This window comes from Chanos chanos, chromosome 10 (assembly GCF_902362185.1).
Source record: "Chanos chanos chromosome 10, fChaCha1.1, whole genome shotgun sequence".
Lineage (NCBI taxonomy): Eukaryota > Metazoa > Chordata > Actinopteri > Gonorynchiformes > Chanidae > Chanos > Chanos chanos.
Window position 1 is genome coordinate 22,077,220 of NC_044504.1, and position 27,543 is coordinate 22,104,762.

The window sequence follows — 27,543 nt, forward strand, 5'->3', positions numbered from 1 at the left end:
CCACGACATCCGAGTAAGAAAATTAGAAACAAGCAGCTTGTTGCAGTCCGGAGAATACCATCTTTGTATTTTTTTTGTCTTGTTTAGGCGACATGCTTAGCTTTGACGCACGAATCTCCCTTAGTTCGAATGAAATAATGCATTAAGTTAGAAGTTGAAAATGTATCGAGGGCCATTAAACTCTGATTATCAACGAGGCCCAGGCCCCCATTGCCACCGACCCGGACCGGGACCTGGACCGGGAGGTACGCCGAGTTCTCCCCATTTTCGGAATACGCTGAGGCCGTCTTTTCACTCCCCATATGGTGTACCACCGTACATGGGTCAACCAATGGGCCATCCGCCAGGACCGTATCAGTCTATGACTCCAGCACCTGACAGTCAGTTACGCTTAGGTGGGCTTGGCAGAGACCCACTGTACGATGTAAGTTATCTCGAGCCAATAAGCGTCATTCCATCTCAGATCCCACAACATGAGCCCCAAACATCACACTATTCTCAAATGATTTGTGTAGCTTCAGATAAATAAGACGTGCTTTCCTATAACGTTACTTTGTAAAGTATGTTTTGATTGCTGCCCAGACATTGTACTTTTTTAACATAAGAATCCGATTTGTCCAAAACACTTCAGAGATGATGAATAGGGAAAGGAGAATCCATAAATAGTCACACTCCACTCATGGCATTCCCAAGTCAGGCTTCCAGCCTTCCGTCGTGTGTAATGTGCAACATCAGTAATTCCTGATGACCAAACCCTGTGAAACTGCAGCTTCAAGCATTGCTTTTCTCTGACTTATTCTTAGAGAGGATGGTGGGCTTTTTGTCTCCAGACAGGTTAAAAAGTTGTTAAAGATTGTCACAACATAATACTGCGACAAAAAATTTCTGAAAGTAATATGCTGTTCATATCATATGATGCTGTTCCAAGGTGAGAAAAATCCAAGGGATAAAAATGTTCCAATGTTTTTCTGTTTTAAGGATGTGCCCTCAAGGTGTTGTCACACATTTATCTTTTTTGGACTGTGGTCAGAGGAATGGTTTACAGTGTTACCGCAAAGTTCCTCTCATTGCTTTCTTTGAAACAGACGCAACCATTCACCAACTTACCTGCAGACCATGGAATGGCTGTAACTATGAATCAACAGGTTCATCCTTCAAACCAACCAGCACCTCAGGGATGGGCAGTTCAGCCACAGGATTCCCACAGCCGAGACGAAATGTGAGGGGAGAAAGAACTTAGCAGGGTGATTTCATAAACAGAACAAATGAATGAGTGTAAATGTGAAATGAAAATCAAATGTGGATATTTAGACAAAAATATCTACATACAAAGAAGTTCCTCGCTGAACATTCCTATGCGGAATAATTTAATAGATATTGATGTTTGGACATAAATGAAGCCAATGTAATAACAGTTTCCAAGATTTGATTAAATTTATGGCTCACGTTTTCATTACATATGAGTATGACTATTCAAATATTAAAAGCAGCAGTTACCAAGTCATGAACTGAATGGTTTCATGAACCTGATTTTTTCATAGTGAGAAAGCGGAGGAATTCCTCAAGTCTCTCGCTGCAAAGGAGAGACTCCACCAGCAGGCAGAGAGGGAGGCGAGCGAGCGGGGATACTGGAGACAAGGCCTGGATCCTCACAGGATCCAAAGCCCCTCCCGCCATGCCAGAGGTCGGAGCAGGAGCCGTGGGAAGAGCGTCAGCAGGAGCAGGAGTCGAAGTAGGAGTAGGAGGAGGGGCAGAGCAAGGAGTAAAAGCAGAACGAGGAGCAAGAGCAGGGCGCGGAGCCGGAGCCGTAGCCGAAGCCGCAGCCGCGCTAAAAGTCACGGCAGGGCCAAAAGTCGTCCTAGGAATAGGAGTCGAAGCAGAAGCCGAGGGAAGAGTTTGCCGCGGAGTAAGAGTCAACCTAGTCTTGGAGGTTTGGGTCTCGGGATGGACTTGGCTCACGGCTGTATGAGAGAGCCCAGTCGCTGTTGTAGTGGCAGTAGCGGCAGCAATACCTCCAGCACGTCCACCAGAACCAGCGCAGATCTGCTCCTGGGCCTTAAACAGGTTCTACAGAGTAAAGATCTTGAGAAACACCTGTCTGTGGTGAAGAATGCTTTCTTATGGAATCAGGTATTGATCTGCTTTGCATGATGATTCACAAACCCTTTTAAGCTGAATAAATGTGAGATTATATCATCTCAATGCTATATTTTGCTGTTTTGCTTCATTCTTTTTTTTATATTTACCAAATGCATCTTAATTCAAGTTAAGTTTTATTCCTGTATCACCATTTCAACTAGACAGTCTGCTCACAAAGTTGTTTTGCCACATGCTGAAATTGCATATGATTCATCTGGATAAACACAGTCCCTTTTATTAAAAACAAGTGTAATGAAAAAAAAATAGGACACGAACTCTATTTTTGCATTCTTTTACCAGAGCATGGGTACTAGCATCACTTCTGCACCTTTCCAGAACACAGCCATTAAAACTGAGACGGAAACATCCAACGACCCTAGTGACACCTCTCTCCTCCCCCATGAACGTGTACGGTCAGATGGGATTGGTTTCTCCCGAATCCTTGGCTGGGACCAAGGCTTGGGTGGCCTGGATGCAAGCAAGCCCATCTTTACCAACATAGAAGACGAGGAGAAATTTCTTTACGGAGAGGAAGAAGAGAAAAGCAAACCACAGGCTGTCACTGTCCCACTGGCTCAGTCCGGTGGCAGCCAATCATCTGCCTCAAATTCACCCCATCAGCTCAACAGAACTTTATTTTCCAGCAGCATAGGCCAGTTTGACTCAAAACACCAAGCCATAGCAACCAAACCCCTCTCAAGGCCAGAGGTTAGAGAACGGGTGAGCATAGAGGAGTGTGAGAAGGTTAGAAATCTCCTGAAGACCATTGGACTAAACCTGGGAACAGCAGATATCAATAAGATGGCTACCAGACTGAAGGAGCTGAATGAGAGAAAGCCAGATCTACAGGGTGAGCAGAGAGTGATGTCCTCCAAAGCTATGCTCCCTCCAGGCATTCTGGAGAGTCACATACCTGCCTGCACTAAAGCACTGAGAACTGTGATAATCTCCTCTAACTGACAGTGTGAATTTTGCTAATATTACAGCTCTCAATACATTGAAATGAAACAACCCAACTGGAGCACAGGTGTTAAATGAACCCCCATAAGTATCTGTTTAAAGTGTTTAAATTTGTTGTATGTTATCATCACAGTTGTTGTTATTACAGTGTGTTTGTGGCGTTGTAAAATGGTCTGATTACAGCCTCTAAGACAGAAGGCCAGCAGACTCATAGTAATCATCACACACCACTTCGCAGAAGCTGTTCTCCCAGAGACCACCGTCATAAAGATTCGGTAGGACTCACGCTACTCTACTGTGTCCCATTTCAGTCCAGTTTTTTTTTTGTCTATGATAACCCTTTCAGCCTGCTAATAATCACAGTTTTGAGAGTGTTGTAATGTATCTAATTACATTCATTCACCTTTTTGGTTATTTTTTGACTATAAACAGAAAATGGAAATATGGAGAAACTCCAGTGTTAAATTTGAATACATCCCTGTATAGCTGCATTAACTGCATCTCGTTAACTTTCAGACAATGGAGAGAGAGAAAGAAAGGATAGATCAACAGATCCAGATGAAGAGGAAAGAGTATCTGGTAAAAGAGTTAGAGGGCCTCCTTAAGCAAGGAGGTACAGTATGGTTTATGATGGTTGCTAAGTATTAGGTTGAATGGTACTGGTTTAGATGAAGATGTGTTTGTTTTGTTAATGGGGTTACTGGTGGAATGTTTGTGTATTTAGGTCATTTTGGTGTCTGGTCTGGTTACTATATGTGTATGACTTTGTTGGTCTGGCAGGTTCTGGTTCCCTGATTCCAGTGATTGGGTTTTTCTGTCAGTGCTGTGAAGAGTTTTTTGGTGACCTGAGCAGTGCTGAGGGACACAAAAAAGACTGCAAACGACGCAACGACACGCACAAGGTAACAGCAGGTCACTCGTTCGGTCGTTCGGTTTCAACAACTGTCCATTCAACTGACTTTTCATTAAGACTCACCACATTCAACCTACATCCAACTGGGAGACAATGTGGAGTTATGGCCATATTAATGAAACCTGTTGAATTTTTTAGAAAATTTTTAGTAAAGAATCAGTTATGAATTGGTTGAATAATGGACTTTAAAGTCCTTCTGTTGTAAAACTGCATTCTGTCAATGACGACCTCCACAAACTGTCAGCTAAGTATTAAACTTGTTTCATTCCATGCAAAGATACCTCTGATTCAAATATATTTCACTGTGCACAGAAAGTGGAGAAGGAACATAATGTTGATGTGAGGAGACACATAGACAACACTTCCAGAGCCCTAGTGAAGGACGAGAGACCTGGGAGCTCACGGACCCATAAAGACTTTCCCAAGCCAAGCCCAGAGAGGAAGAGAAGATGTGAGGAGATGGAGGACAAGAAGAGATCACTCTCTTCTCCATCACACAGGGCTGAAAACAAGGGAACAGCTGAGCTGAAGAGAAGTTCCAAAGAGAAGAGTAAGGACAATTCTGAATGTGGGAAAGAATCCACCAAAAGCCACAAAAAGAAAAAGAAAAAAGAGAAGAAGAAAGAGAAGAAGAAAGCAAAGAAGGAGAAGAAAAAAGAGAAAGCTGAAAAGAGTGCCTCCTAGCTGTGAAAATTTTTTTTTTCTTCTTCCTAGTTACGGTTCAGGGGGGTATTCCAGAAAGCAGGTTTAGTGAAAACTCAGTTAGTGAACTCAGAGCAAGTAGTAAACCTCCTAGTAAGAGAGCACTATGGCTTCATTCTCCTAGCAAAAACAAAGCCATGGGGCCCTTCTATTAGGAGGTTTACAACTTGTTCTGAGTTTTCACTAAACCCATTTTCTGGAACACCGCCCCCCCCCCCCCCCCCCCAGATGTGTTCCTGAAGATTGGTATTATAAGCCTTGAGCTGATATAAGGACGTTTTAACAAAACATTATTCAACCGGTTTCACAAATTCATAAAACTCACCAAACATATTCACCACATTCAGTATATGCCCCCACCCCCTAAACGAGACACAAAGGTTCTCCTCTGACTGTCCACATACTATCAACAGATTTCTCTTCATATGTGTAAAATAGAGTACAAAGAAGAAAGTGTACGACAGCGGAGAGTTAAACATGATGATGTGGGTGAGTTTGATCAACGGCCTCTTTTGTGGCTGGAGAGCTGCTTTAGCCAGACTGTGTCTCCAGGTAAAATCCAAACTTTCCCTGCACAATCCTGATGCTGAGTGTTATTGTCTACGGTCATTGTCTACATAAATTATTTTTTATTAATAAACTGCTTGCAGAGGAGCATGTTGCACAGTGTTTTTTCTCTTTTAAATGTTTACATTGTCACAATTTTCTAGATGGCTTTAGTTAAAGATTTCGCTACACATTAAATAAATTCCGTTATAATCCGACTCGTAGCCTAAACTGCTAATATTAATGTCAACCTAGAGGCAAAAGCGCAAGATTATAAAAGGACCACAGGCAAATATTTAAACCGATCCAAAAATACTATGTAGAACAAAGCCCATTGTATCACTTACATGTGTTTTAAATTAATGACTGATGATCTGGTGGTAGGTTGCTTTTGGTAGGTTCTTCTGTCAGAGAAATGATTTACCAAACACACAGAGACAATAAACACATATTATTCTTTGTTACTGTAATATATTTACATATCTCAACTAGTATCTTCCTAACAGTGACAAAGTCTTTTTTCCATAATGAATTTTATATACATTACCAACATTTTGTAAGAAAACTGTACAATAATGCATTGGAATAAAAAAAAAAGACCAAAATGCGTTGAATGATTATTGAACATAAAACAAATGGGTAAATTTTACAATTTTAAATAATAATAATAATAAAAAAAAGACCAGCACACAATACTGCAATTCATTCATCGTTTAGGGCAAAATATTGTGTGTATGGTGTCCCCGAAAAACAATTCTTTAAACCTGGAGGTATTAAGATGCACAAATAGTTTAATACTTTCTGAATATCTGATGTATCATGGTGGTAAATTCACAAAGGGTTGTAATCTTAAAATGATTTCATAACATTTACTTCATATTGAAATGCTTCAGTATTCAGCTCGACACACAAGTGACTCTACGACAGTCAGGATTATTGCACTCTTTTTTTGTTTGTCTGTTTGTTTGTTTGTTTAAACTGTCTGTGATGTATTTGGCCTTGATTAAGATTGGTCAGCAATCATAGCACCTTTCTGTACCACTGACTCAGTCTGAGATATTGTGATTAGTGACCGTCGTCACCGAGTTAGACTGAAATGTGGGACACACTACTCAGGACTGTAATCTTGTTAAAGGACAGGTCCACAGAAACATGAAAGAGAAGATCCCCTGAACCCTGAAAAAGTGATTATTTGTGTTGAAGGTGTGATGCTATCACATTATTGACTGGCCTTCTTGAGTGTGTGAACAGGAAGGAAGACCTTTTGTGCCAGTGGATCTGTCCTCATGTTGTAAGGTTAACACACACAGGTAAGAGCTGAGACACACACACAGACACACACACACACACACACACTGATTTGGTTTAGACTACAGGCAGGCTCAGGCACAGTTTGGCACTGGTGCATTATAGCTGGACAAAGTGCTGGTAACAAGTGTGACTGATTTTACACAGAGTATTGTGTGTTTGTGTGTGTGTGTGTGTTCCTGTACACAATGATAAAACGGAGTGTGTATGTATACATTAAGATGTGGTGGATTGATGTGTGGTGTGTGTGCGCGTGTGCATTTTAACAGTTATGACACGTTTGCGATACAACAGTAACAACACTAGTGAAAGAAACATTTGTAACTGTTACATACATCTGTGGCCTTCAACACTCACACCTACAGACAAATGACCACAGGGACACACATACACACACACACACACACACACACACACACACACACACACATGCAAAGTTTACAAACTATGTCCTTTTAAACATATGACAAATGAGTAAATGAAGTTTTGAACACTGTATTGCAATGACCTTAACTACACTTAGGAACCAACTTTAATACTGTCAGTAAAATGACATATATTTTGTTTTGACTACAAATAACTGTGGTGTGAGAGAGATTAGCCCTCTGTACATGAGGACTGCTCTTCCTCTACCGTGTTTATTAACCTCCCGTGATCTGGCCACCTCACGCAGGGCGACAACAAAGATATCAGCGCTCAGCTGCTAGCTTCGTAATGCAGGACTGTTGTTTTTCTCTGTGTCTTTGATTCCATCTTTCATCAGAGTGGTAAACACCTTGGGAAGAGAGATGAAGAAAATGATCATTGAAAGAGGAAAAATGAATAGAGGCTGGAGTTTAGATGCTATGTTTGGCATCTCCTGTAGGTGGCACTGTTGGTACAAATGTGAAATAGTAACGACTACGGGAGAGAAATGAAAAAAATAGCATAACTTTATCAATAAAGACTTAATAAAAGATTTGAGTTATTGCATACTTCATTTGTTATATATGGGGAAAGAATAGTGTGTGTTGAAGTGTGTGTGAAGTTTAGCAGTCTCACCTGGGTCCACCTGCGGTTCCCGCTGATCATCTGTGTGTTGGCGATGCAGGTGAAGAGTGCTTGTGCGGATGTGTTTTCTGGAAGGCGGGAGAGGAACTGAGCTCCATGGATAAAGTCCATCTGAAGCAGGACGTCTTGGTAGAGCCGCAGAATTCCCAGCCCTGTCCGAAATAATGCCTCCTCTCCGTCCCGGCAAAATACATCCCACACACGACACGCCACATCCAACGGCAAAGACTTACTGTACAACGTGAAGATCCTGGAAGAGAGAGAGGGAGAGAGAGAGTTTGGGGGGGATAGTGAAATATATATAATTTAAATGTGAGAAGTCAACTGTGAAAGTCATGCTCAAATAACTTAATGGTCTGTCAGCAGTGGCTTTGCACTCACCAATCTATGAGGTAGAGGTCAGGGGTTAAGCTGCTGCTTTGGAAATGTTGAAATAACTTGGGCAAATTCTCCTCAAAGAAAACCTCAAAAGCTGCAAAATATTTCAGCATCTAAAAAATAAAAACATCAAATAATCCAAAATGACTTCAGGATACCACCATCAAAAGCAACAGAGTGTAAAATGGTGTGTTTATGCATGTGTGTGAGCGTACCAGGTCATGGTCCACTCGAAAGAAGGCCATCTGACAAGGTTTGTTGAGGAGGTTGGCGAAAGTAATGAAGGCATCAGCTTCTTCCAAGTTCAGAATGAGCACTGCTGCAATAAAGGACATGCCCTGGACCTGAAACATACACACACACACACATACATACATGAGTCAAATCTTTACTATCACTTAGAATCTATATTTACCTTCCCAACATATATCTTTTCTTATTTTTCAACTTGTTTGTGTTTATTGTGTTTGTGTGAATGAGAGGCACTCACATAGCCTACATCTGGTCTATAGCATGTATACGCTCCCAATACACTGTGCAATATATCATGATACGGCCCACCCTGAGAGAGAGAGAAAAAGAAAGAGTGTGTGACTAATAATAACATCATGACACAACATGAAGACTGCAACCTGTTCAATAAAATAACAAAAAAAAAACCTCATTCTGATGAAGGAAAGTAACACTATAGAATTATTATATACAAAAATACGAGTAAAAGTATATTTAAAAAAGGAAACATTTCGATGCAGTCCTCTTACCTTCTGAAAGATATAAAGCGAGGGGAAAGTTCTGGAAATGTCCAACTTGATCAGGTCCAGACTTGACTCTCGGTCTGCCTGTGATGCTCCACAATCTGACACAATTCAACCATACAGTTTAGACTGTCGCACTCAGACGGCTACATATGTATAACTGTAACAGTCTGGTATGGTAAAACCGAGACACAGTTTTTTAATCTTACCCTCTGTCTCATTCTCTGATCCTGTTTCACTGTAACTCTTCCATTTCTCTTTCGCTCTAGACAGGAAGATTTCATACAGCTCTAAACAAAAGAGGGGGGGGGGTGAATATATTCACATTAATAAGAATGGTCAAAAGCCAATGATTACTGCCTCAGTGTTGAGTGTGCAGTAGTTTCTAAGTGTGTTTTTGTTTGTGTGATTGCGCTGATGGCCACTGGTAAATATGTGTGTGCTGTTCTTACTGATTACAACAAAATGATTACAAACTATGCTGCATCCGTGTAGCATTTTAAAACAGTTGTCATGGTTACCAGGCGTGATGTTGAGCTCGTTGCCAATGGCCAGGCTCCAGACTTTCCCCCGGACGCTGGGGGGCACACCCTGCCACCAGAGGTCACGCACACGGCGAGTGTTACGCCTGATTGGAAAGGGGGGGGGGCATTTTATGTAACCAGTTAATTCACTGATGGTTCAGTCTGCTCAGCCAGGTTGGAGTGTGTGACGTCTGAATCATGTAAGATAGAAAAAACATATAATGATTAGCACTGGACACAGTGATGGAAGGATGAAAGGATACTCACATGCTTTCCCAGTTGGGTAAGACTTCAGTGTTCCAGATGACCATGGCATTGGCAATATTCTCTTCATGCCTGTACCTCTCCTTCATCTGCCTCTTTTTCCTCTGGGCCTCCTTCAGCTCTAAAAACGAGAGAAGAGAGAGAGAAAGAGAGAGAGAGAAAAAAAAAAACAAGAGAATGTGAGTGAGTCATACAAAAAGTTTAACGGAAGAGCCCATGACACCTGTCAAAGATATGTGTGTAACAGTGACACCTCCCCCAACACACACACACACACACACAAACACACAGATAGAGCGCTCACCCCTCCTCTTGGCTCCTGCCACCATCTCATTGTACTCCTGTCTGTGTCTTTGTGCTTCCTCCTCAGATTTGGCAGGCAGGTTCCTAAGACAGTCACATACACAATAAACACCTCTGTACCAAGAACCACTGTTCACACACGTCAGAGTCCCACGTCAGCAGACATACGCTTGCTTACATTTGTTCTGCTCCGAACCGAGAGACAGACGACCAAAAACAACAACGCTGATGTCACAGAGGAAATCCAACAAATCTTAAACACCACTGAAATCAGCAGAAATGTTTATTTGGGACTATTATTAAAACATTGCCACAGACAATGGCAAGTTGAACATACTTGTTGAAAAATTCTGATGGAGGGACAAAAACACTTCAACAGGCAAAGTGGACAGCTATTACCAAATTCACTCCAGACAGTCATCACACTCCTCCGTCCCGCGTTATGAAACAATGACAATGTCCTGAATAAGATTAAGATCTAATTCTATAAAAACAAACATGTTTATCCTCGAAAATGGTCTTCTTAAGCATAGGTAACCATATTGTAACCACAAATCTTTTTTGTTACCATATTTTAGCTGACTCTTTGCAGTGGAGTGTGGGTGTTGTGTTTGTGCGCGAGACATCTATACACAAACTCATCTTATGTACATATTCCTAAGTTTGGGCAGCAATAAAATATTTAACACTTTATGTTATGTGATCATTCTGACTTCTGTGGGACGACAGTGCGTCAGTGCAGATATAGTGAAGAGGAAGTGAACTCACGCTGGTCTGTCCTCCAGAATAAGGGCAGTGGTGGACAAAGGCTCAAAATCCAGATTCTTTCGTCTTGTTGGTTGAGGATGGGGGTGTGGCTCAGTCCCAGGCCCCACCCTCGCCTCAGAGTCCTTCAGATATGGAATGAGAGGGAAAAAAAAGAAGAAATGAAGAAGGGAAAAAAAAAAGAGATTTGACAGGAGAGCTCTGAAAGCCCACGTCAACACTCTTACACACACAGAGAGAAATAGAGTGAGGCCACTCTGTGTGTGTGTGTGTGTGTGTGGAGAGACAGAGGGAGGGAGAGAGAGACAGAGACAGAGAGAAACAGAGACTGGTAAGTGCGTGCGTGAGAAGAGACAGAGACAGACAGAAAGAGAAACTGCTAAGCGTGTGTATGAGAAGAGACAGAGAGAGAGACAGAGAAAAAGAGTGACTGCTACATGTGTGTGTGAGAAGAGACAGAGAGAGAAACAGAGAGAGAGAGTGCACCAAGTGTGTGTGCAGCATTCCAGACTGTTTTCCATATCTAACAAATAAGCAACAGCTGACCAGCATGACCACCATCACGAGAGAGAGAGAGAGAGAGAGAGAGAGAGAGAGAGAGAAAGAGACTGGAGAGGGAGGGAAAGAAAGAGAAAAGAGAGAAAGAGAAACAGACAGAAAGGGAACAACTGAACAACAGAGTACATGTGGCATTCAGTGAAGAGTTTTGGACTGAGTGCATAGACAGGCACAGTATTACTGAGAGAAGGACATCAGAAGTGAGACATACTGTTAGAAAAATCTGAGCTAACACATGCTGTTTAAGTAGAATAAAAACAAGCTTAAAAAGAAGACTCATTTGTATAATCACACTACTATCTACTATACTCATTCATAGTTGATAGCAGTAATAGTAGTAGAAACATTCACAACGCTATTTGTCCATGAGAATCCAATAACCTAACCAGTAACAGGGGCATTAGAAGTACCATGACAAATCAGAGACCATATTACAGACTTTACACATACCAAAGCTCTCAGTATAATCAGGTTGGCTGTTGATACCAGATTGATACTATGGTTAAACTGGGTTTCTGAGGTTGGGTTGGCACATAGTGTGTTGGTATAAGTGTAAAGTATGATACATCTGGTTTATTCTTTTACGCTCATAGTATCACACACATGCCTTTGTCTGTATTTATTGCTTCTGAGATGTGTAACTAGAGCACTGTCATAAGCTTCCACAAGTAGATACAACATACATATACAAAGGGCTTTACATTTCACCCAAAGCTTCAAATCGTATATACAGTTATATACACAAAAGGCTTTTCATGTATCACAGTAATCTAGATGTCTAAATACTGTATACGTGAACCTATGTAAGCAGAAACCAATACAGAAAGCATGGTGAAAAAGCACACTGGTGTAACAAAACAATCCAAGCTGACTGTATTTTTCACTGGATTTCTAGAGAGATGTGAAGGAATGTTTTTTCCACTCTCTCTCTCTCTCTCTCTCTCTCTCTCTCATGCAGGCACATATCTTTCCACTCAGTGTCCAGACAAATAACAGCAGGCCCAGCTTTTGATACGTTTTGGCAATGAGGGCCACGTATATTACACAAAAATACAATACATAAAACTGAACAGAATCTTTTGCGTTGATTAATTTGTGGCTCAGCAGAAGCGTCTGATGTGCTTTTGACAAGGTTTTCCTGTAAATATACATATGATAAAATAAATCATTATTACAGCACTCACTTACATTTTAAAAACAAACCGTTGTTTTGTTCTGAGCATGGACTGTACATTATTTGGATGACATACAAAAAAGGTATTAGCTCAGTAAAAAGCTTAATGCGCAAACCTCAGAGGAAGGCAGACTTCAGGCAGACTTCAGAGACAACCTGGTTTATTGTTTCAGTGAGGTAAACATGAAGACTAATGTACTTTTCTGCCTGTGTAAGGTATCAGAGACAAACAGAGGCAATTTTCAGTGAGCTGTGCGGCCAAACTGAAATGTAATCACAATGCTAACATGCTGCGTCCAGGCTATTCTGGTAGCAGCTATTCAGCGGATGGTTTGAAACCATCATTGCCTAAGCCGAAGACCGCCGTGAATCATATAACTCAAACTTATTTCTTTCTTCGGGAAACGGCATTTTGTAATGGAAATTTTGCTGACAGCACTTTTTTTCATGGAGAATTACTACTTATTTGTAACTGTTATGGTTCGAAGGAGAACTGTCTAAATTGGGGTCAAAGCATTTTGTGTATGACTCATTCATAGTCTGAGTAGACTCCAAGGAAATCCGAAAGCACTTGATACTCAGTCGTGTGTGTGTATGTGTGTGTGTGTGTGTGTTTGTGTGTGTGTGTGAAGTGAGAGACAGAAAAAAGAGAAAGAGAGAGAGAGCAAAGGCTACACAGAGGGACTTTACAGAGCAGCGAGTCGAGCGCCTGCCACTGACGTGGGCTGAATGGCAGAAATAGTGGTGGTCAAAAGGAAGGGGGGCAGAACTGAAGGGACAGAGGAGGGTTTGGCTACACCACAAACACCATGCAGTCCACACTTCCTCACAGGGACAAGGGAGCAGCCAGCTGGAGACTCAGCAGCTGCTGCAGGGGAATTTACACACACACACACACACCACCTCCGCAAATCCCACACTTTTGTGCGGGGTTGATACAACCAGTGAGACAGTTTCAGTGCCTTCATGTCTGTCCTTCAGTCCATCCTGCTTCACTTTTTAGCCAACAGGATCCTGTGAACTGTACTGCTCACTGCTCTGTCGTTCTTCTGTCCTGTATCTCACCTGGTGAATGGTTCTGGAATCTTTGGGAGGGTTTTCTCTTCTTCCAAACAACTTCCAGCCTTGAGCACTCTGGGTAGTCTTTGTCTCATTCTGCTTCCATGAAAACAAACTCCTGAACAGAGAGAGAGAGAGAGAGAGAGAGACTTTATTTCTGTAAGAATAACCAACAATCCTGAGAGACTCAGATTCTAGTGAACAGGAGACACTTGTATTTTTATGCTGCTGGAGCAACTGAAGTTTTAGAATGTCAGTATGTGTATGTGTGTATGTGCATGTGTGTAAGATCAACATACGGGTATGTGCACTGCATTTTTATGGGCAGCATACCTGCTCAGATATGAGAGAAAATATTTGCACTAAGTCTCCAGGGAGGTGCTGTGTGTGTGTGTGTGTGTGTGTGTGTGTGTGTGTGTGTGTGTGTGTGTGTGTGTGTGTGTGTGTGTGTGTGTGTGTGTGTGCATACTCTCCCGTCTGCACAGAGAAAGTGAGATATGACGCTCATCTGTTTGTTCTTCTGTCATTCTCAAAGAACCCACAAAGTCAAACGCACTCTCCCTCCCTACTCTGTCTATACAATCCCTAACATTAAAAGGCTCCATTTAGATTTGTTTGGACCTTTCGAGTCCTATGTGGCAAAAATGGTTGTGTTCACTCCCTTTCAGAGCATCTGACAGATTTTGCCCTTTTATAAGTGGATAAAAACAGTCACTGCTGTTTGAGAAATTGGTTTTAACTGAGTTCTAAGTCACTCTCTCCTATTCAGAGACCTTTGTGAGAACTGTCAGAGAATCTTTTAAATATGCAAAGCAGTCTTGCTAAAAAAAACAACAGGTCCTACCCTTCATGTGCCAGCAAAGGTGAAAAGATGCTGAAAAGTGCATGTCTAGCTATATGAAATAAATTAGGCCATTTTAGGAAATTAAGATGGAAACATTTTGAATGAACACTGCATATATTTCAATCTGGCCGACAGATGAATCAAATGGACTTCACAAAGCAAGAGACACAAATGGGACCAAGTTTATACACACACACACCATCAGCCAAACCAATAAAGTTTGGCATCGGAAAAGAACTTTAATCCCGTGCATATTCTAATCATCACGATTAAGGCCCAAGCAACTCTTATCCTAGCCCTAATCCCACATCTCCACCAAAACAGCATTAGCACAAGGACATTAAAACTGGTCAGGTGCAGTCTAGCAAAAGCAGTAATGATTACACAGATTATTATGAATGACATCTCTTATCTATGAACACAGAAATACGACAAAGTAAACACATCCCCTATTCACTGTCACAGGTGCCCTTCAATTAATGAAGAAAAGATCATTAGCCCCGTGTCACATCTGTTCACACATGCCAGAAAATGACAAGCAGCATCTGTGCTGGCTTAGTCTCATTTAAACAAGCCTTTTAATGAATCAGTCAACCTCCGTTTAACTACATAATGGATGCAGTGTGTCAAAGCCTTCAGAGCAGACACAGGACGGGGTTGGCACAGCAACAAGGGTGTCCCTCCGGAAGGTCAAGAAGAAAGAGAGAGAGCAAGAGGGAGAGACTGGAGAGAACGTGAAGGGGGGAGGGAGGGGGGGAGGGAGGGAGGGAGGGAGGGAGAGAGAGAGAGAGAGAGAGAGAGAGAGGGAGAGATGGATGCAGAAATATATGCCCTGGAGGGAAAAAACAATATTCAAAATATTTACGGGTTTGGCTGTGTCCTCGCTTGTGTTAAAATACTTAATTTTCCCTGTTTCCTTGCATTCTAAGCCTTCTTGGGGCAAAACCAGAGAGGAGAGGATTAGTGAGAGGAACATCATTATTTTCGACGGGTTGCTGCACGACAGTCTACCGTAATCTAGCCCATTCAGATGAGAATCCGCTAAAGGAGGACTACAGGAGAAGGACACTGATACTCAGTCTAAATTAACCTTTAAAAACTCTGTCAGGAGTTATGTTTCATCAAAACAGCAACTAAGAAAAACATCAAACTAGACTATATTAGCACATATTACTGACTTCAAAGGCAGTTTTTAAAATATGTCTTAAATGATAAAGCAAACTTTATCCCATCACTACAAAAAACGTTGTCCGCCTCAAGATGGTAAATAAGACCAAGTATAATGCCATCACAATAAATTATAGTAATAATTAAATTTAGAAATAAGATATAGGCTACAAGTATCTACAAGTAATTAAGAATTTCTCAGTACTCAGTTAACTGTGCCATATTACTGGGTCTTGGTATGACATTACAACTGAAAGATATACAACCTTCACAACCTTTAAATTGTGTGTTAAATTTTAGTTTAGTAACACACATGCAACTCATTTCATAGTCCACATATTCTCTGAGTAATGCTGAATTAGAAATCGTAATGAATCAGTTTTCTAAACACAGACTATACCCAGTCCAATTATTACAAAGCTTTCGCATGGAGAACATTTACAAACAGTTAATCTGATTCGGAACAAAATACTGCAAAGATTAACTTCAATCCGTCCAAAAACCTCAAACTTTGCTGTTTTTATCTCACGACATGAAAATTTGGGTTGACCATTGAGTCATATGATTTGTACCACATTTGCAGAAAGACCACGTCAAATGCTAACTACAGGGAAGGCACCTCCTTTAAAAGGAAGTGAAAATGTGTGACTATGGAAATATTTTAGCTTAGAGCAAATTTCCATACACTAGAGTTATAGCAAAGAGGCATGTTCCCCAACTCGTTCTTCAGTCATGTTAAGACAGAAACTTATCGAGTCATGCCATGCAAAATCTAAAGTACTGTCTCATTTCTCCAGCATGGATGTGTTAAGGGTTTGTGGAGTTTACCTTGAGAGAAACTCAGCAATGCCGTGTTTCTTGGTTGTCACCCTCTGGTCAGACAAGGAGTCAGGGTCAATACTGTGTCCGTCTGGAAGTGTGTCTGGAGCACTTTGTCTCCGACAGGCCTCAAAAGATTTCCTAGAGGCCAGAATGGCATCCATGTCCCCTTCTGCCCCAAAATACCTATCCTCGCTGTCTGGGCTAAAAGGGGTGGCATCACAGCTGAGGGAACCCGTGCAACCGGGGACAGTCCTCAAAGACTGCGGCCTGAGAGCGAACCCAGATTCACTCAAATCTTCCCTAACGCTGGACCCAGTCTCTGTACTGTCACTAGTCTGTCCAGCCAAAGAGGACATCGACAGCTTAGCACTAAGCTCTGAAACGCTATCTTCTGGGCCGCAATCTGGAGGTACTTCTGATGGCATAGCCTCCGCGCTTAGATGCCATGAGTCCCGGCTTGAGTTTTCACATGACTCTGGAGAACAGCGGATGTGGTGGATAAAGGCACGACTGCCTCCGTCGGAAAGGCCCTCGACGGCACCGGGAGAAAGATCTGACTTAATGTCACACAACGTTCCCTTGTTTACAATCAACAGCCCACCGTTTGGTAGTTTCACATCTTGAGGCAACTGTTTTGCAAGACTGAAATATCCATAAGTACAATCCGCACTTGCCTTGGGTATCTGAAAATGACCGATTTGGACACAGTTCGCGTCGCCATTAGACATGATCATACCTTCAGCTGGTGAGGCAGGGCAAGAGCAGTTCAGCTGATGCTTACCGACACATGACAGTGCCGATACTGGGGCGACAGACTTTGGCCTCTGCTCTGAATTTAAATGACCCTCGATTAACCGATCCCCTGTGGAATCCTGGGTTTCCCCCGCACGCTTTCGGAGCTCGACAGCCCCTGTAACCTGAGCCGGCGGTAACATACCGTTCCCCCCTCCAAGCCTCTCCGAGCTCGCATCTGCGACCGGACTGGAGGGGATCGCGCCGTAGCCCTCTACTCCCTTAGTTTGGGAGGCCACAATAAAATCCATGGCCAGTTTGGGAAATCCGTTATGCATGCCATCCCCGCACTGCTCCAAAATGACACAGCTGTCGCTTGCCTGGGTTGAGCAGTCGGGGACCAAATCAAGCATAATGCTTTTCTCCACTTGCAACTCAGTACCGGCCGAGTTTACATTCCTGCCATTGCTGGAAATATAAACATAACCCTTCCCTTCCTTTGCCGACTCTTCAACCGTGTACGCTTGACTGCAGTCCTCATTCAACAGGCGAGGCGGTGCGTCAGCTATTTCAGGATCTGACAGCGATGTGTAGCTTTTACACAACTTCTCGTTTTCGTTGACATCGACGCGCAAAGCGAGAACCGACTCTCCATTGTCTGCAATTTCCATTTCAGCTACGGTGTGCACTCTGAGCCACTAACAAAACCCTGTGGCGCTTCCTGCTCAAGGCTGTGTTGTCTTCTCCCCTTGTTTGTTAAACGCGGTGTCATCTTACAACGATCCCGCTCATACAATCCTAACACAACCTTTATGAAGGTCTTTTAGAAATCTGCATTTCAGTAGCGGCTAAGAAAGCAAGGCCATTACGACTAGGTTCGAGGACTATCATCCAATTTTAACAAAGTCCACTGCTTCCACCAATCGTGGCCATATTGAATTGCGTGACGTAGCATCTTTCCCAAGTCTTCAACCGCAAAAAAGTTGGATTTCTTGGAGTTACGGCGACATCTTCTGCTTAGATGGAGGCATTACATAAACAAAGTGCAAAAATATTTGTAAAAATGAATGATCAAATTCATATTATAGGTTCATATAAATTAGATACTAGACACACTAGATTGACTGTTCATAAGATTTTAGCTATAAAAGCCATAGTTAGTTCATTCAGAAATTTACTTTACTGTAGATACAACCTCTGCATCAAGTTATTTACTGAGCAACTTGTTGAGTAAGATGAAATGGGCTGGATAGGCTCAGTGTAAATAAAATGTTTACAATCGTGACAAACTGTATAAAACGTTCAGCCTGGTCTAGTCTAAAATTTCTTTGGAAATTTTGTTGTGGTTCTATCGCGTTTGCTATGAGAATAAGAAGGCATCAAAAATGTCCACGAGAGGGCACCTCATGACAGACCTGTGACGACCACAGTAGTGCAATTTCGGTTCGTATGAGTTCATTCGTGTGGCTTATACTGTACATCATCATACGCTAGAACACTTGACTGATTCTGCTACACACAGAAGAAGCTATGAGTCAAGAAAAATAAAGGACTGATAATCCTCATGCACGCAGACTCTAAATGGTCATCTAATCAGCGATTTCTCTCAAAGCAGCAATTACAGAGTATTGCAGGGCTAAAGCGCTAATTAGTCGACCACAAGGTGGCGCTAGACGGATAGCTTACAGGCAACTGCGCTAAATGAAGAGCACACACAGACACACACACACACACACAAATACACAATAAGCCCTGTATAACACAAATACTTCTGGTTACTTAAAGACCGCTAAAGATGTGATGTCTGTGGTATGTGGCTGAGATACTCACTCACTCATTTTCAAAGCCGCTTATCCCAATTAGGGTCACGGGGGTTTGTTGGAGCCTATACCAGCGCTCACTGGGCGTAAGGCGGGGAAACACCCTAGAAAGGTCACCAGGCCATCGCAGGTGGCTGAGATATTTTATAATCATTTGATGCTAAGATGTGTCCACAGTCATGGTCTTCTGAAATTTGTCTTCACTCAAAGTGAATGAAATTTTATTGAAAATTTGCAATGGTTTAAAAGAATCCTGTAAATTAATTCAGTTCAATTAAAATTCATACGAACATGAATTTGTGTTAGAAAAAGCTTCACTGCACGCCCAGTCCCCCTACAAAAAATGGAAGTATGGAAAAAATAGGGTCTTAAAGTACTTCTGCTTCCACTGGTGCAGAATTAACGTTTCTGTAAAATGTCATTTATCTCAGGCAATCTAGCTGGAATCCCAGATCATTTTACTATTTTAAACTTGTTTTGGGCCACAGTTCTAAAAGTTGCTGTATAGCTTGAAAGAGGAAAGAGACGTGAAGACATATGTAAAGTACAAGAAGTTTTCCTATATGCCGGTGGACATTTTTCACCCTGTTTCAAAGTATTGTGACACATTTTTTTAATGGTGAGGAGTTCATTTGTTTTTAATAATGCGTTTATGTTGGTTTAAAAGCAAGGCTATTGCTTCAACACTCCCCCAATGGCTCATTCAGACAATCTGAAACTTGGTGGACAAAGATGGACTGATTGGGCATTTTTATAATTGATTAATGTCTAACGACAGGACTTTATGGTCATTTTGCTATGTTCATGCCTTTCCATACAAATATTTACATTTGAGGTAAAACAGAAGGAAGAGAGATCAGTGGTTCTGATTATTACAGTGTCAGCTTGCACCAGGAAAACTGCAAAGTGAATTTTGAGACATTTATAACAAAGATGTGCTGAAACAGTCATGAGCTATGTTTTCTGCTGCCACCAGGAAGCCACCTGGGGTAATTTTTAGTGTGACCTCCTAACAGACAAAGTTCTTCAAGAGTGTTAGTTTTCATTAAGTCCCCAAATATTGGTGGTAGAACAGCCCATAACAGTAGATGGAGAAAAAAAAAAGAAAAAGAAAACACTAACCTAACAAAGAAAAGAGAGTATCTATACACCTCACCACACAAATAGCCCACATAGTCAGTGGGGTGTTCAGCCTGCTGGTGGGAAAATTGCTGCACTGAAAATGGATTTACTCATGTAAAATGCTTCTGTGGTAGAATAAACGGAGGATGTGTTACATATGGCAAATTCTGGCATATCTCCAAATGTCACCTGATGTGCAAACAACAATACTCCGTGTATCATCTTGTAAGCATGCAACTGTGACCACTCCTCTCTGACTGCAATCTGTCACCTCATTCAAAATCTTGATTTTTCTTCTCTGTTAAACCTAACCCGCCTCTAATTCTTCAACATGTACCTTGGATCGCTCCAAATACAAATCCCGGCATTCTTTTTATACTTACCTAACATCAAGATGAAAGAACTCAAAACTTAATTTTAATAACTCTCATACCGTGTCAGTGGACCAAAAACAACATATCTTAAAGTCGATGATAAAACGAACCTCTTAACTGTTTCTCACAACCACAAACTCCCGCTTTTAAAAAGACTGGATGAAAAAAAATTGTGCAAATTAACAGGTTATAGCTCATCAAAATACCAGACTGAAACACGAAAATATCGTTGCTGAAAATCTGAGCAATTTAAAATTAACATTAACAAAATGTCAGTTGTTTTAATCTGTTATGTGCCCGTTCAGTTTAACCTTTCTTTAGACATCCCAAAGTAAATCTAACAACTTGATTACAATATGGGGAGGTGATTGCGTATTGTCTCAGCTATAAGCCAGTCTCCAGTTGCGAAGTCAATTCAGAGGCGCTCGTGTAAGTGACCGAGAGACGCGCAACGGTGGAACCGAAAATGCAAACCAATCACAGGCTTTTATTTGTCAGGGAGAAGGACTTGACGCGTGAATCTGGACTAGTCCTTTTGCCATACCCTTGGTAGAGGACGAAATTTTGGCCTTCGCAAAAAAAGGGGGGAAGCTCGAATCTACTCTGAGCTACATTACAGATACCCTATATTATGGCGCTCACAAGACATGCAAACCTTTTTTATTATCACTGAAAGAATTTATGAATAAGCGACTGTATAGTTAACTTGCTAAAGAGAACGGATACTCAGATAAGGGAAATAAACAGGTTCCAATGGGAAACTTTACAAACGAAACACAAGACCGCGCAGAGGGTACGGAAGGAGAGGAAGGAGTCGACGGGCGCAGCAGTGTCCGCGCGCTCCTCGGTTTCGTCCTGTTTCTCCTGATCATCTCAACGCTCTTAGGCAACACTCTTGTGTGTGCAGCTGTGGTCAAATTCAGGCACCTCCGTTCCAAAGTCACCAACTTCTTTGTCATATCTCTGGCCGTGTCGGATCTGTTCGTGGCGGTTTTGGTGATGCCATGGGAGGCTATTTCCGCCGTGGCTGGGACGTGGCTCTTCGGGCGTTTCTGTGGTATCTGGATCGCTTTTGACATCATGTGCTCCACCGCTTCCATCCTCAACTTGTGCATCATAAGCGTGGATCGGTACTGGGCTATTGCGAGCCCATTCCGTTATGAACGGAAGATGACACACCGAGTTGCGTTTATGATGATCGGGGTGGCGTGGACTCTCTCTATACTGATCTCCTTCATCCCCGTACAGTTGAATTGGCACAAAGCGGAGGAAGAAGAGGCCGCGGCTGGTAATAGCAGTAACTACACCGATAACTGTAAAGCTAACTTGAACAGAACTTATGCCATCTCCTCTTCGCTGATAAGTTTCTATATCCCAGTTGTTATTATGATTGCCACTTACACAAGAATTTTCCGTATTGCGCAAACACAGATACGCAGGATATCCTCCTTGGAGAGAGCAGTAGAGCAAGCGCAAAACAATCACCACACCAGCGACTGTGCTAACGAGAACTCCCTCAAAACAACTTTTAAGAAAGAGACCAAAGTTTTGAAAACTCTCTCCATCATCATGGGCGTATTTGTGTTTTGCTGGTTACCCTTTTTCGTTCTAAACTGCATGGTACCGTTCTGTCAATGCGTAAGTGACACCACGTTCACCATCTTCGTGTGGTTCGGATGGGCTAATTCTTCCCTGAATCCCGTGATTTACGCGTTCAACGCAGACTTTAGAAAGGCGTTTTCTTCAATTCTGGGATGCAATAGAATTTTCCCCAGCACCACTGTGGAGGCAGTGAACTTCAGCAATGAACTGGTGTCGTACCACCACGATACAACTCTCCAAAAGGACGCGCAAGCCCTAAACGTCCAGCCTCCACATACCGTGTCTAATCCCCGAGAAGACCCGAGTCTCCCATTCGATAAGTCGTCAGTAACATCCAATGCGTCACGGAACCACAAACATCTGCTGTTACCTACCATCGGGCAGTTCGAGTGTGATGGAGAAATCTCCTTGGACACCATCACCCCCTTCACCTCGACTGGACTCATGGAGTGCGAGGGTATTCCAGGGCAAATGATCAGTGAATGACTGATAAATTGTTTGATTACAGTACTTAAAATGTACACAATTTATTATTTAATCATTTCAGTGTACAATGTCATAATAAATGTTATTTATCATTTTCAGCCAATAATTATACACTAAAATGACACCCCACGTAATTGTTTTAAGTTTACAGGTGTCTGTAAGTTTAGAGGTGCCGAGCATGTGTTTTGAAATTTACAACTAAACAGCAACGAAATCTTCATTACGACAAATGTGTTCATTGTACAGAATGTGTTCATTAGCCCACAGAAAACAAAGGACGCGGGTTATTATGACATATTTTATAATGCAGCACTAGCTCTCGTGTTTGTGTTTACTAAGTTTAGGTAGGTTATACCCAAATGAACTCAGAGTTAGAAATTTAGATTTTAGAATGATTAGACTTAAGAAATTACAAATAACAAATTAGGCGACTACACTTGTATTTTCTTCGGCTGTATTCAAAGAGGAATCCTGACTTTCAGTTCTACTGTAATAAAAGCAGCACGTTTTAGATGTCATCACTGTATATTTGTCAGATATTACAGTTGTACACAAATAAATAAAAGCTTTACCATTTTCAAGTTCAAGTGCATCTACCCCGTTTCAGGATATTTAATTCAGTTCATATTTCACTCATTTCTTTAACATACTTATTGAACATAGTCATCGCCATGACCCCTGCCCCACCAACACATACATATGCCATTCTCTTGCAGTTATAAATTAGTTTACCATGAACATTTCAATTTTTAAGAAGCTGCATGTGTTTATACAGCATAGCCAAAGTTGCAGCACATATATCTTTTCAGCAGTTAAGGTAATAACTAATAAGGTGTTTCTGAAAATAGTTCATTTCTATAGCCATACCATTGTCATCAAGAAAAATTTAAACTCTGCTTTTTCTTGATTTTTCCCCCCCTTCTGACACATTTTCATGTATGTTAACCAACAGAAACTGTTGAAGATACATTTTGGTGGGATGTGGAACAAAAAAAAAAAGAAAAAAAGTATAATTTAAAAAAAAAAAGGTCCACCTGTCATGGTGGCCTTTCATCTTGCTAGAACAAAGGCTTCAAGACACTCTACTCTCCATCTGCCTGACTGCCAGCAGAGTAGACCAGGAAGAGCCTGGTGACCTAACAGAAAGCTCTGCACATACTCTCAACAGGTGTGCGTTCATACAGTCCTGTGTGCAAAAGAGAGCAAGAGAAAGACATAAGGAGATGCAGAGTAAGAGTAGAATAAGAAAGTTAAGTGAGGGGGAGGGTGCTTAGGGTTTTGAATGGGATGGGACTGAGAGAAAGGGAAAGTAGGAACAAAAAAAGACAAAGAAAGTGATAGAAGCAAGGTAAGATAAAGCATTGTTCTGAGAGCCTCTTGACTCACAAATGACAGGGTGAAATGTTACAGAAGTTCTTTAAACATCAAATTGAGAAGAAGTTATGACCAGTAATTAGATCTACATTTTTATTGTTAGTTTCAGATTAGGTTTTTAACTGGTTGTCAATGAGGACACAGAGGTAGAGAACAGGGATGGACCTGAACCACAAATGAAAAGGTAAAACATCAAATGAAACACACACACACACATTCTCACACACCTGCTTCAAACCACAACTCTTTTCAGCCTGTGGGTGTATGTGTGAGTTTGTATGTGAGGGGGAGACAAACAAACAATGAGAGAGGGAGAGAGAGAGAGAGAGAGAGAGAGAGAGAAGATGGGGTGAGAGGTAACAGAAACACAGAGATACACAAAGCACACCACAGTACACGCATCATACTGTCCTGGCTTTCAAAGCAGCACATCCTTACCTTGAACAGTGGAGACACACAGGAGTGATGGACAATGGAATGTAGGTGTAAGTGGTTCCAGACAAAATACATTCGCAATGTCACCCTCATTCATGTCCTTTGTCTGTTTTTACATTTAAGCAGTCAATAATTTCCGTTTGTGAATTCCTTCTCCCTTAATTGCTACACATTCTTATTAGATACACTTTAATCATTATTATTCAAGAAAAAAAGCAAATAACATGTGTGCAAGTGTGAGGGTTTCATTCTGCTAGACTGCCATTGCATAACAGTATGAACAGGAGATTCAGAGCCATAGACAGTCCTCTCCTATGCAATTGCAACAATAATAGGGAAGCTCAATAGGAAATCAATTTTCATGCATTTATTCTGTCATAATGTTTATCTGCGACATGGAAATATTTGCATTAAACGGTAGGAGGAAATGGTTTCCAGTTAGAGTTGAATTAATAAAAAAATCTCTCCTGAAGATACGTGAAGTTGTCCAGAATAAAGAACAGATTTGCCATTGGAAATAAAAAGCACGTAAGGTATTAGAAAGCATTTTACATTTCAGTGATTTAAGGCATGTCTTTTGAGCACTTCGAGGCGAGGAGGTAGGACCCCTCAAGGTTATGTTTTCTTAGGCATTTTTGCCAAACATATTTCATTAGACTTTATATAAAACTAAATAAAGAATAAACTCCACAGAGGTGCTACATAGCAATTTCAGACTTTTCCATTGCTCAAGCAACAGTATTGTGAATGCACTGGTACAACAGTAACTTGTAGATCTTTATTACATATAGATGAGGTTCTAATAAATGAAATTTAAAGATTGGGAAAAATCACCGGTTGAGATCATGTTTATATATATATATTACATATATTTATTATTAATATATATTTTATGAATAATGTTTAGCGATTGTTCTGCATTCTGCCTGAGCATATTTAGAAAAGGCAACATGATGCCAGCTAATTTACAACATGTTGATGGCAGCACACACAAACCAGCAGTTATTGTGGTCAGTGCTTCACATCAACCATTACCTTCAACCTCAGCTTGACAGACTGAATCACACGCGATGCTCCATAGATAGGTCTGCTACTGTCAGAGGGGCTTTTGTTGTGTCATTCCTGAGTTGTTGGTTTCTGAGTGTTGGGTGAATCTCCAATCCTGAGATGTCAACCTACACTAAAAGCTCATCTTAGCTGTGTCTGGGCTACTCAAGAGCCCCTCTCTCCTGGACAATTACTGGCCTGATAGCTTTCGTCATTACAGCCAAAGAAGAAAACAGTGTGCAAATCAGATCTGTAGAGTCGTCTCTCTCTCTCTCTCTCTCTCTCTCTCTCTCTCTCATTGTCCTTTCAATATCTGTTCCTCCCCAGCTCAGGTTATCAGGCTCAGGCTTTGATGGACTGGTTTTTACATCTCAAGATTGAGTCTTTATAGACAAACAACTATTACCAGCACAATTAGCCTGGACCAGCTTTGACTGGCTTCTCCTGTCATAACATGATAGGACTAGTGGAACCTATCTGTGTGTGTGTGTATGAGAGAGTGTGTGTGGGGGGGAAGGGGGGGTGGCGAGTGGGGGGGGGTGGGAAGCTGAATGATTAAGGCCAAACACTATAGTCCAGAACATTTTCACTACAGTTATTGAAAACGATAGTAAAAAAAGACAGCTTGGCTCCTTTCAAAACTGGAGTACAAAATATTATCATTAAATTCCAATCCTGCCATCAGCAGGTTTCATTTATTTCATTACTTTTGTCAATTTTTACTTTAATTCCAGCTTTTACTACGGCATCAAGCAGCTGTGAAAATTAACAATGCATTATGTAAAACTGAACAATTCCCTGGTTTGATAATTGTAGCATCATGCCTACTGTGTATGATGCCAGTGTATAGCTGATAAATCAGTATAGTACAGAGAAACGCAATGTATATAAAATCAAACAAAGCATTAACAGTTCAATTCTTTTGTAGATTTAGATGAATGTTGTCTAAACCAACAATCCACTAATAAAAAAAAAACCTGAGAGCCAAGCTGATAAGAAAAATGTGTGGTACCCAGATGTGTAAATTTACTCCTGTTCTACTCTTGCATTTAAAACTAACCTTTTATGTTCCATTCACAGAGCTAGTCGATTTCATTTAGCACTCTATTCTTCTGGCTAAGGTCTCTCCAGCAACCAGCAACATGATCAAAGAAGTGACCACAGGAGGAAAAGTATGGACACACACACACACACACACACATTCTATTTGAATCCCATCGACACCAACATCATGTGACATATGTGCCTTTATCACTTCACTCCATCTGGGATACCATAGTCACCTCAGGCTTGTTATCCATTAATTTCACCTGTTTCCATGACAATGGGACTGCTACTGGGAGAGACTGGTATTGTGGGAGTAGAGTTAATCTCAGTGTTTCTGTTTGTTATCGGTCCAGTTAGGATGGCTAAATATGGCTGATAAGAGTTCTAAAATAAATCAGAGCTGTTTTGTTGAATTTCTTAGTTACAAGTGCCAGTGGCACTATGGAGGAGACTGCAAGAAAATGCATTACTCTTAATCCTCCTGACAAGCTCAATTTGCTTTAAATTGTTTACAGCGTGCAGGGAGTAAATTAAAGAATGCATAGCACACTAAGATGGCAACAACAACACATCAGGTTTTGAGGTTCTAATCAGTAATAGTGTGTGTCTGTGCGTGTGTGTGTGCGTGCCTGCGTGTGTGTGTGCGTGCATGTGTGTGTGTGTGCATGTGTGCATGTGTGCGTGCATGTGTGTGTGTGTGTGTGTGGGTGGAGATGAGAGTTGGAGGTTGGAGGAGGGAGGTGGGGAATAAGAGGAAGTGAGGACGTTCTCAACAAGAGAAAAACAAGCAGGCACTGCAAGCAGTTATAACCAGGGCTGTAGTCAAGAAGACCGAGTACAAATGGGATGGAGGCCGAGACAAGTTTGAGACAGGAAAAACTGAAGCCTCTTTGATCTGGTTCCAGTCAAATTTTTTTAAGTCTCTAGTAGATGTAACTATTAGAGAAATGTGAATAAAAGACACTGAAATTTGCTTAAGTAATATGCAGCTCTGGGCCCAAACAAAAATGTTCATTATCATACTCCAAATCTAGTAATTACAGAAATGTGTAATACAAATAATGTCTAAAAAACACAAAGACAAAACAGCATGTAGCCCACACTCCCATGAAGGGTGTTGTGCTGTTAACATAAAGCTGAACTGAAACTTCACATTTTCAATTTGCAATTTATAATTTGGTATTTAGCAGACGCTTTTAGCCAAAGCGACTTACAATAAGTGCATCAGTCAGATCCTATTACCTCATAAACAGAGATCACAATAAGGCTGTAC

General features: G+C 41.4%; 3 protein-coding genes across 3 annotated transcripts; 2 read left to right on the plus strand and 1 right to left on the minus strand.

The window, feature by feature from the left end:
* Nucleotides 1-160: 160 nt before the first annotated feature.
* On the plus strand, nucleotides 161-4,651 carry LOC115823433 (serine/arginine repetitive matrix protein 2; the record flags this gene model as incomplete). The annotated part of the gene is made up of 8 exons (XM_030787483.1): nucleotides 161-424; nucleotides 1,086-1,219; nucleotides 1,542-2,130; nucleotides 2,440-2,989; nucleotides 3,283-3,374; nucleotides 3,616-3,712; nucleotides 3,880-4,001; nucleotides 4,325-4,651. Coding segments are annotated over exons 1-8 (2,175 nt in total), but the record flags the coding sequence as incomplete, so codon positions are not given.
* A 2,459-nt stretch (nucleotides 4,652-7,110) lies between these two features.
* tbc1d12a (TBC1 domain family, member 12a) lies at nucleotides 7,111-17,873 on the minus strand. The gene is made up of 13 exons (XM_030785952.1): nucleotides 16,238-17,873; nucleotides 13,405-13,516; nucleotides 10,611-10,732; nucleotides 9,844-9,926; nucleotides 9,543-9,660; nucleotides 9,273-9,379; nucleotides 8,961-9,041; nucleotides 8,758-8,852; nucleotides 8,487-8,558; nucleotides 8,212-8,340; nucleotides 8,000-8,109; nucleotides 7,610-7,868; nucleotides 7,111-7,343 (listed from the first exon to the last, which is right to left on the minus strand). The coding sequence occupies exons 1-13, from the start codon at nucleotides 17,632-17,634 to the stop codon at nucleotides 7,272-7,274; spliced, it is 2,757 nt and encodes a 918-aa protein (XP_030641812.1). The 5' UTR covers nucleotides 17,635-17,873; the 3' UTR covers nucleotides 7,111-7,271.
* Nucleotides 14,204-22,367, plus strand: LOC115822224 (D(1C) dopamine receptor). The gene is made up of 3 exons (XM_030785953.1): nucleotides 14,204-14,235; nucleotides 19,964-19,969; nucleotides 21,107-22,367. Exons 1-3 carry the CDS (start codon nucleotides 14,204-14,206, stop codon nucleotides 22,365-22,367), a joined length of 1,299 nt encoding a protein of 432 aa, XP_030641813.1.
* The last annotated feature ends 5,176 nt before the right edge of the window (nucleotides 22,368-27,543 follow it).

Excerpts from the sequence above, each read along its gene's own strand:
- LOC115822224 (XM_030785953.1), top strand. The coding sequence starts at position 14,204 with ATGCAAAGCAGTCTTGCTAAAAAAAACAACAG.
- tbc1d12a (XM_030785952.1), bottom strand. The coding sequence starts at position 17,634 with ATGGAAATTGCAGACAATGGAGAGTCGGTTCTCGCTTTGCGCGTCGAT. Across the intron at positions 9,380-9,542 it reads TTACCCAACTGGGAAAGCAT|GCGTAACACTCGCCGTGTGC; the intron begins GTGAGTATCCTT and ends CTTTCCAATCAG. Across the intron at positions 8,559-8,757 it reads CGCTTTATATCTTTCAGAAG|GGTGGGCCGTATCATGATAT; the intron begins GTAAGAGGACTG and ends TCTCTCTCTCAG.